Raw genomic sequence first — 10,475 nt, forward strand, 5'->3', positions numbered from 1 at the left:
TACCTTCCCAGGAGAAGTGCTGAGACGGTACACGGTCTGAAGAAGACCGTGACGAAGGAAAAGCTGTCTGAAAAGTTTATGGAATTATATCCTGTGGTCAAGTCAAGAGCTTCACTATCACAGAAGGATTATCGCCGACAGAAGATAAGGTTTGTCTGACAGTGGTATCTAAGAACACTGAAACATTTTCAAATTAGCCAGCTTTTCGCTCAGCGCCAGCTAGGTGGCTAGCTAGGTTAGCTTTTAGCTAGCGAGCATTCTTCAGTTTGATGGAATGGAAGTGAACCTGTTCTGACAGACCTGTACTGACCACGAGACGTTCTTGTGCATGCACTAGACTTGTCGACACTCCGTAGTGATTTAAGTAGTAGTAACAAATATAAACTTACCCGGTATGGTAAATATAGTGATTAGAAGAGTTAATGTAACGTTAGGATATGTACTTTACTGTACATTTTATGCAATGTTCCTCCTTGTTGGTAAGAAAGCCAGTTAACGTTTAATTTCTACTCTTATCGCATCACCATTTTCAAGTCCCTTGCCCGAAGAAAACGGAGTGTTCCAGGAAGTTCAGTTAGGAGCGCGTAGCTGGACAAGGTAATTTAGGTTTCTCCCTTTAAGAACTTGACAATTGTACACACATAATGAAGTATGTAGCTACAATAACAAAAACATCCGTATGGTACGATCAAATCAACATAATCAGGAATCAGAGAGACCTTTAGTCTACTTGAAGATTATTACAAAATAAAAAAGTAAACATGCCACTCCTTATAAATGTATGTTCCTATGTACATTTTTGTCGTTAGACTAGGTATTTCCATGTCATCAAACCAAGGAAATCTAATGTAGGTAACAAATGCCCGTTCGTTTGTTGTTCAAAACACACATTACAGATTGATTTGTGGAGGCCTGGGGCATATAGTAGGGGAGGTCGGTATAAGCCAAGCAAGGAGAAAACCTTATATGCTAGTGAACATCTTAAGGTGTTTTGTGCAACCGGTCCCTGGTACAGTAGGGATGACTGGCCCATTTACTCAAACTCAACGTGTTGGAGTATATAGGGCAGTCTTCTATATCAAGCTGCTAGGGACACCAAGGGGACTATATTTGGGATGTAGCTACATTTGAGAGGTCATTCTGGACCTCTGCTTGTTCCAGTCTGTAATAGTCGTGTCTAATACTTTTGGACTTGCTGGAAAGTTCAGGGGACAGTTGTTATAACTTTTAGTTTTAGACTAGTCTTGTCCTTAGACGGTCTTAAACTCTCTGGTTTGGTTTCCCTGTGTCTGTTGCAAACTGACTTAATTTGCGGTAGGAAAGTTAGCGACCGCATAGACATACATGTCTATGAGCGACTTCGCCCCCTGGTGTAGTTGCTATGGCAACAAATCTGTTTGTAGCCTACACCTTAACGTAACTAATTATACAATGAATTAAGTTTGTTCATTTAACTGCAGATTTTTGTTCCCGGGTCCCGCTTTTCCGCCAAATGACATTCTTTTAAACGAGGGAGTATATGACAACCAAAAGTTATTGCATTGACGCTAGCCAAGAGGTCTCCGCGGAGATGGGCGCGTCTCGTCTGACGGTACTCGCACTAGAATCAGCCGTTCTGCCAGCCAGCGTCCATCGAAAGAACGACCGGCCTCATTGTGAATTTTCTAGATCAATATAAACTCAAAAGAAGAGGGGAAGACAAAATCTCCTGGTGATAGCGATACCTATCACCAGACCTATGTAGGAGTAGAGCGGTAGCTAGGGGGGTTTGTGTGCTGACATTGGCGCATTCTCCATTCCAGTCAGCCCATTATGAAGTGACAGGATTGCAGCTTCCAGTGTTGTCACTCCCCCAGTGTGAGCCTAGCTCGTGGGCAGAACAAGCCTCTCTCATGGACTCCCCTGACATGTGACTTGTACGGTTCCACAGATACCTTCTCCTCTATTATCTGGTCAAGGATGAGTTAACAGGTTTTCAGACACAATCCTCTGAAATGGGACAATTCTCTAGCTTTCTACCAGAGGAGTCTCTGGAGGAGAGGGTGGGTTCAGATTTTCAGTTGGAGGTTTTCCCCCGTTGTCCTCTCTGAGGGTTACGGTTGGTTGTCGGGTGCTGATCTGTGGACAGCTTTGAAGCCCTTGGTAGCATTAATGATGTTTTGTCTCTCAAAGAGTCATTGGAAGATACAGACAGGGTTTTGGGGTTAATGGTGTGTTATGACATTGGGAAGCTAAGAGGTTGTTATGACGTGGCATAAACACTTTCAAAGCCAGTTTCCTACACTCACACAAAGCCAAGCCTTATAGTCCCTTCTAATGAAATATCTCCATTGACATGGGTACATCCGGGCTATTAGCATTACTCCATGTTCGGGATACTGTATTGGTCTGATTTGGTACGCTGCTCAGAGAATTACAGACGGATCATCTGTCTTTTTAAACGTATAAGAAGCCATGTATAGGTCCCTCTCCGATACTAGACCTCTGTGAAAGCACAGGTTGTTTGATAAGACTGCACTTGGCTATTGTCTTCACAGTGAGGATTAGACCTTGATAGAAATAGAATATCTTTCTGTCAGGCCTTTTAAATTGATTTACATTTAGTCATTTAGCAGACGCTCTTATCCAGAGCGACTTACAGTCGCTCTGGATAAGATTCCCCCGAGGCAAGTAGAGTGAAGTGCCTTGCCCAAGGACACAACGTCAGTTTGCATGACCGGGAATCGAACTGGCAACCTTCAGATTACTAGCCCGATTCCCTCACCGCTCAGCCATCTGACTCCTCCTGATTTGGAAAGATGCTTGGCTGGCAGACGCACTCAGGCTTTGGTCAGCCCAGGTGTGAGTGTTGTGGACAGGTCTGTGATCTTACCAAGGTTCGTACAAATCATACGCTAACACTGTATTCATAGTCTGCTCTTGTGTTTTCAGGACTTGATTTGTGGGAGGAAAAGTAAGAGGGTGGAAGGATGTTGATGGAAGGGGAGGGGGGGTAGGGATGGAGGAGATAAGGTAGAGGGGAGGAGGGAAGGAGTTTGTTATTGACTACTTTTTTTTGGAATTTCTGTTCTTCCTAAAGACATGTAGTTCCATTGTACCCTGTCTGACCTTCTCTCTCCTTCACTCTCTCTCTCCTTCACTCTCTCTCTCTCTCTCTCTCTCTCTCTCTCTCTCTCTCTCTCTCTCTCTCTCTCTCTCTCTCTCTCTCTCTCTCTCTCTCAGTGTTTGGGCGTTGATTCAGTGAAGGGCAGAAGGAGTAAGACCTGGGCTACCCTCTCGCTGTGGTGGAATTGTTTTCGTAGGAACCATTCAAAAAAGTCCCAGTCACTCACTACTCCTAAAAAAATATCTGTTTCTGAGTTTGGCGATGTGTCGGTCGTGTGAGCAAAACTCAGTTTAGTTTGTCTTTTTCTTTTCCCCCTCTAAGGGGACTTCTGGTATGAAGTTAATTCCTACTTCGCTAATGTGACCTTAGGATTCAGTAGTAGTATGCAAACAGGCTGAGCTCACGTAGTCGTGACTGAATGTCTTCAGTGGAGGAAGAGCCTCAGGCTGGTACAGTGAATCAGATATTCCTCAACATAAAACGACACACAGGCTGTGCACCTGGGCTTGTTTGGATTATGCAAATCTAGGAAAGTTAAATGAAGGTTTATTTTTTCGCCCTGCCCACAGTAACGTTCTAAAATCCAAATGTAGGCTATCTAAGTCAAACTGGATGTGATTTTGATAACACTATTCAAATGAAGTAAAACAAAGTCAAATTATTTGGAATGAACTGTTTTTTATTTATTTTTATTGCTGTGTATGATTTGCACATTCTTTTAACTCTAAGTGAAGGATAGTTTGTTTAAACAACACCGCCTCAAAGCTGAGATTGTGCAAGATGTTCCTGAACTTCTGTCTTGATTAGAGGTGTGTGTGTGTGTGTGTGTGTGTGTGTGTGAGACATCAGTGGTATGTGTGATTTGACTACTACAAAACAGCCGCATTGATCCAATGGTGCTCTTTGTGAGAGAGAGGCCCAAGTGAGTGGCAGAGAGCGACAGAGATTCAAAGTGAGAGAGTCCCTGAATGCGAGGGAGTAAGGGAAACACGTGAGTCATATTACTGGACCTCCCTCCCTCTCTAATCTTATTTTCTTCTCCGCTGCCTTCCTAGACCTACATGTCTGTTAAATAGTGGGATTACTGGCCCTGTAGTCTCAGTTTGTTCTGCCTCAATTGGATTGAGCAGGCCTATAGGTCCTACTGTCACAGATATTGTTCACGGATCTCTACTGTTTGTTTTGGGTTTACCTGCTTGTTGTCCAAGCGCCTGTGCTTTCTAAAGGCCTCTCCAGGGCTGTGAGGAGTCCATCTGGACCCGCAGAGAGTTCAGTACAGTTGGCTGAAACTGCCTGAGGGGGGGGGGGGGGGGGGGGGGTGTTGAGGAAAAAAAAAACGGCTGATTTATACATTTCTATTTTTTCCCCATTAATGAGAATGTGGATGTTTCATGTAATTTTCGTGATAAAAAATGGAGGGGGACGGATTGGCCGTTTTCAAAAAGTGGGAGGGGCATGTCCCACCCATATAGAATGAACCTCCACCCCTCGGTCATCATATTCCTCTTCCTGTCCCTGTCTCTCCAGTGGCAGTCGGCGAGCCATGCCTCTGAGCTCCTCATCCAGCCAGCGGCGGTGAGATCCAGTGCATCGGGCCGTCATGGCGGACCTGCCCATCGCCCCGGGCCAGGTGTACATCGAGGTGGAGTATGACTACGAGTACAAGGCCAAGGAGCGCCTCATCACCATCCACCAGGGGGAGCACTTCCTGCTGGTGAAGAAGAGCAACGAGGACTGGTGGCAGGTGAGGAGGGACGAGGGGGCCAAGCCTTTCTACGTCCCCGCCCAGTATGTCAGGGAGGTCCGCAAAGCCCTCATGCCCCCTCCCAAGCATCTGCTGCTCCCCGGGCCGGCGACGGCGTCCCGGGGAACGCAGGAAGTACGCCGCTCCAACGAGAACCTCAACCGGAGCGGAGGAAGCGAGTCGTCTGTCCTCGGGCTCCGCTCGCACTCCCCCTCCTCCCCGTCGCCCTCCACCTCCTCCGGGCACCCCACGCCGCCCACCGTGCACCGCAACGCCAACCACAGCCCAGGCAGCGACAACGACCACGCCCTTCCGGAGGCCCCGCCCCTCCCGGGGAGCCACGCCGGGTACACCCCGCCCCACCCAGCCAAGCGGAGCACGCTGCCCCGCATCCGCGCCCGCTCTCCGGACCTCCAGAGGGCGCCGCTGGACGTGGACAGCACCCAGCACTGTGACTCAGCCGGCGAGGGCTCAGAGAGACGCACCAACGACTCCGAGTCTGGAGAAGAGCTGAGCAGCAGCTCCACCGAACACCTGCAGGTAGGTGTGTGTGTGTGTGTGTGTGTGTGTGTGTGTGTGTGTGTGTGTGTGTGTGTGTGTGTGTGTGTGTGTGTGTGTGTGTGTGTGTGTGTGTGTGTGTGTGTGTGTGTGTGTGTGTGTGTGTGTGTGTGTGTGTGTGTGTGTGTGTGTGTGTGTGTGTGTGTGTGTGTGTGTGTGTGTGTGTGTGTGTGTGTGTGTGTGTGTGTTTCAATGTGACTCCCAGCCAGGGAGTCAGGTGGCTGAGCGGTGAGGGAATCGGGATAGTAATCCGAAGGTTGCCAGTTCGATTCCCGGTCATGCCAACTGACGTTGTGTCCTTGGGCAAGGCACTTCACCCTACTTGCCTCGGGGGAATGTCCCTGTACTTACTGTAAGTCGCTCTGGATAAGAGCGTCTGATAAATGACTAAATGTAATGTAATGTGTTTGTACCAACGCTGTGGTACAAAACTGTTTGAAATTGTGTTTCTATTCATTTCTGCTTGTTATCTTCCTCTGAACAAGTCCCACCTAGTTTCCACTCTCTCAGTACTAGCTTCTCTGGCCTAGTGTAACTGTGCAGTAGTTCACTTCCACCTCCCTGAGTCAGCCTGGGGGGTGAGGAAGCTGTGTGGCCAGGGAAGGAGGGCAGCCTCTGGGCTGCAGATGAAGGTCTTGCTAGCTAGCTGGTAGGGCTGCAGATGGAGGTCTTGCTAGCTAGCTGGTAGGGCTGCAGATGGAGGTCTTGCTAGCTAGCTGGTAGGGCTGCAGATGAAGGTCTTGCTAGCTAGCTGGTAGGGCTGCAGATGGAGGTCTTGCTAGCTAGCTGGTAGGGCTGCAGATGAAGGTCTTGCTAGCTAGCTGGTAGGGCTGCAGATGAAGGTCTTGCTAGCTAGCTGGTAGGGCTGCAGATGAAGGTCTTGCTAGCTAGCTGGTAGGGCTGCAGATGAAGGTCTTGCTAGCTAGCTGGTAGGGCTGCAGATGAAGGTCTTGCTAGCTAGCTGGTAGGGCTGCAGATGAAGGTCTTGCTAGCTAGCTGGTAGGGCTGCAGATGAAGGTCTTGCTAGCTAGCTGGTAGGGCTGCAGATGAAGGTCTTGCTAGCTAGCTGGTAGGGCTGCAGATGAAGGTCTTGCTAGCTAGCTGGTAGGGCTGCAGATGAAGGTCTTGCTAGCTAGCTGGTAGGGCTGCAGATGGAGGTCTTGCTAGCTAGCTGGTAGGGCTGCAGATGAAGGTCTTGCTAGCTAGCTGGTAGGGCTGCAGATGAAGGTCTTGCTAGCTAGCTGGTAGGGCTGCAGATGAAGGTCTTGCTAGCTAGCTGGTAGGGCTGCAGATGAAGGTCTTGCTAGCTAGCTGGTAGGGCTGCAGATGAAGGTCTTGCTAGCTAGCTGGTAGGGCTGCAGATGGAGGTCTTGCTAGCTAGCTGGTAGGGCTGCAGATGAAGGTCTTGCTAGCTAGCTGGTAGGGCTGCAGATAGAGGTCTTGCTAGCTGGTAAAGTCTTTGTTCCTGCCTGGCCCAGCTGACTATCACCCATGTCTGCAGCTGCTGGGTACAAAAGGCCCTGTGATTGAATAGAAACTAGGTCACACAGGCTCTTTTCCCAAGTGTGCGTGCGTGTGTGTGTGTGGGCGTGTGCGCGTGAGCAACAGAGTGTTTTTGTGTGAGCGAAGAAGAGTGGGAGTATCACAAAGGTGATGCCTACGAGAACAAGCCTCTTTAAACCGCTGAACTCTCAATGTCAGCTCCTGTTCTCAGCTGAATCTCAGCTCCTGTTCTCAGCTGAATCTCAGCTCCTGTTGTTCTCAGCTGAATCTCAGCTCTTGTTGTTCTCAGCTGAATCTCAGCTCCTGTTGTTCTCATCTGAATGTGAAGTTGCGCTGTAAGCTCTTCGTATGGAGAAGGCCTTTGAGGGAGTGTCTCCACTGAAGCTTTCTTCGCTGGCTCTCGACAAGGTGTCCAACTAGTCAACAAGAGGACAGCTTATCAACTGGAAAGGGAATCAAAACATAATGGGAACTTGAAGAGTTGCTCTTGAAACCAAAGTGGAGTTCCTTCCTAAGACTAATAGAGTGCCTGGCTGCCTATGGGAGTCAGGTGGCTGAGTGGTGAGGGAATCGGACTAGTAATCCGAAGGTTGCCAGTTCGATTCCCGGTCATGCCAACTGACGTTGTGTCCTTGGGCAAGGCACTTCACCCTACTTGCCTCGGGGGGGAATGTCCCTGTACTTACTGTAAGTCGCTCTGGATAAGAGCGTCTGCTAAATGACTAAATGTAAATGTAAGTGCCCAAGGGAAAGGTCATAGTTGTCCAACCTGTTCTGTTGGTAGGCAGTTCTGACCTCAGCAAAGCTCTGCTGATAGGCTGTGGGCAGCGATGAGAGATGACAGGATCATGGAGATGAAGGAGAGTGGGTCGGTAAGGGTTGGGTATAGCTCAGTGGTGGAGCATTTGACTGTAGATCAAGAGGTCGTAGGTTCAGATCCCCCCCGTAGGTCGCTTTGGATGAAACGATCTGCTAGATATAAAATGGGATAGCATGTGTGCTGTCCCTCACTACCAAACACAGCCACCTCTCTGCAGCTCTCTGGAAGCTCATAAGGAACCAGCAGGGTGCAGCCATGTTGGCCTAGCCTGAGTGAAACCAGCCCCAGTTTCACTACACTTTCACTGTTTGTTTAGTATGCGACAGGTGAGGGGCAGGATCAGGTTTCAGGACGCTTCCTCTTTCTCCAGCTCCTGTACTCTACTGTACTCTACTGTACTCTACTGTACTCTGCTGTACTCTACTGTACTCTACTGTACTCTGCTGTACTCTACTGTACTCTGCTGTACTCTACACTTCTCTTCTCTACTGTCTAGATAGAGGAATGAAAAGAGGCAGAGTGAGAGTGATTTGGGTATTTTTCCTCTATATCACCTTGCCCTCAGCTCTTTCCTTACTGACTGACTGAGGGTGTTCTCCATCTTTGTTTATTCCCCCCCCACCCCCCCCCCCACCCCATGACAACAGGAGCAGCCTGTGACATGACAAGGTTATTAGCTGAGACTCCAATATCGCTTGTGTTGGTTGTCACCCAGGGCCACGTTATATCGGACGCTCAATCCATACAGCCAGCCCTCTCCCTCGGCCACTCCATCGGAAGACAACCTCAAGGCCTCGCTGCGTTTGTAATTTGCTGCTCGGCTGCATGTTATCGATGAGGTCTCTTTGCTGATAGTTATCTTCATAACAGCTCTCTTGTTCTGCCGTGGCCCTTCTGAGGGACATGGAGGAAGGGGGTGCAGTGAAGTAGACCGAAAGTCAAGCTACATGTCAACAGGACAACGTAATGTCAGATGATCTCTGTCCTTAATGGGTCTCTGCTGTTAATAGCCCTGGTCTGTAAGCTACGTGTGAGTTATCGAATCCAGCTCGCGTCTCACCAGAAAGTGCCTTTTGGCATTTAAAATCGAGTCGGAACAGGGTTTTTTTTTTTCTGCGCTGTGGTGCTGAATCCAATCAATTTGGAGGCGTTGCTGTGTCTGCATGCTCAGCACATTGATTGTCCCAGGCATAGATTATCATTAGTTAGTATTAGCCCCCTCCTCGCTGCCCACCGCGCTGCTGTCTATCCTCTTAAACTTGCTCAACCCTTAGTTAGCGACATGATGTTTGAACACGGTGAGTCAGCAGGAATCTACCTCAGCCTCTCTCTCACACACTGTCTCTCTCTCTCTCTTTGTCTCTGTCTCTCTCCCCTCACCCCGTCTACCCTTCTTCTAACTTTTTTTGCTCTCCCTTTTCTCATCCCTTTTCTCATCCCTCTCTCCCTGCTGGTTGCAGTAATCCACCAATTAAACTGCTCCCTATAGGGCAGCTGGAGGAAACACTTCCTGGTTCTCTGCTATTGGCTACCTTAATCGTGTAAAAACATTTTTATTGCACTTACTGTACACACCCCGTGCACACAATCCTGGATTTTCTAACTGGGCCACACCTAGTTTCACAATAACACACAAACTTACACACACACACACACACACACACACACACACACACACACACACACACACACACACACACACACATGTGTGGAGTGTGATAACTGACTGCAAGGGGGCTGATTGCATGGGAGAAGTGTAGTATTGGTGTGTGAGGTATGGAGTCAGGCCATTGGTTAACTGCCTGGTTGACTGGTTAACTGCCTGGTTTACTGGCTGGCTGGCACCAAGCCCACCCACTCCTCTTTCGGCTCTCTTGTGTAATGATTCAAAGGTTGGTACGCCAACTTCTTTCACTCCTGTCTCTGTCACTTTCTGTGGCTCTCTTTCTTTCTCTCTCTCTCTGTCACTCTCTGTGTCTCTCTTTCTTTCTCTGTCTCTCTCTCTCTGTCTCTCTCTCTCTGTCTCCCTCTGTTTTGATAAGTACACCAGTCTTATCTGCCTGCCTGAGGCAGTTTGTGTTACTAGTCAAAATGAAAACTGAACGTTTTTTGTTCACACTGCAAGCCTGAGTGTTCCGTTCAGATTTACAGATACGATCCGATTTGTTTGTCCATTCGCATTCATCTTCATGTGTGGTCAGTATCAGATTCCAGTGTGAAGTGCTCACAATGCAGGACTGAGTCGCATGTGTAAAGAGGGAGTCAGGTGGCTGAGCGGTGAGGGAGTCGGGCTAGTAATCTGAAGGTTGCCAGTTCGATTCCCGGCCGTGCCAAATGACGTTGTGTCCTTGGGCAAGGCACTTCACCCTACTTGCCTCGGGGAGAATGTCCCTGTACTTACTGTAAGTCGCTCTGGATAAGAGCGTCTGATAAATGACTAAATGTAAATGTAACGAGGATGAGGAAAAGGAGAGAGAAGGTGTTAACACCTCACTAACACCTTCATGATGTCACCTTTTCCTGACCCCTCACTGTTCCTCCTCTGACCACCCCCATCGCAGCTGTCTGTCATGTTCGTAATCACCGAGTGATTCCAGCCAGAGCAGAATTGAACAAATCTAGTGATGTAAAAGTCGCACAAACTCATCATGTGACTCTTCAGACTGATGTCGCGTTGCAAAGAAATCCAACTCTGGATTTCGGACCACGTTATTCTCAACCCATTATTATTGATTCTTAACATT

General features: G+C 48.5%; 1 protein-coding gene across 1 annotated transcript; it reads left to right on the top strand.

Moving 5' to 3' along the window:
- Positions 1-4,015: 4,015 nt before the first annotated feature.
- Positions 4,016-7,331, top strand: LOC136958798 (rho GTPase-activating protein 12-like). Its single transcript, XM_067252896.1, has 3 exons — positions 4,016-4,097; positions 4,634-5,390; positions 7,269-7,331. Exons 2-3 carry the CDS (start codon positions 4,707-4,709, stop codon positions 7,329-7,331), a joined length of 747 nt encoding a protein of 248 aa, XP_067108997.1. The 5' UTR covers positions 4,016-4,097; positions 4,634-4,706.
- The last annotated feature ends 3,144 nt before the right edge of the window (positions 7,332-10,475 follow it).

This window comes from Osmerus mordax, chromosome 16, assembly GCF_038355195.1.
Source record: "Osmerus mordax isolate fOsmMor3 chromosome 16, fOsmMor3.pri, whole genome shotgun sequence".
Taxonomy (NCBI): domain Eukaryota; kingdom Metazoa; phylum Chordata; class Actinopteri; order Osmeriformes; family Osmeridae; genus Osmerus; species Osmerus mordax.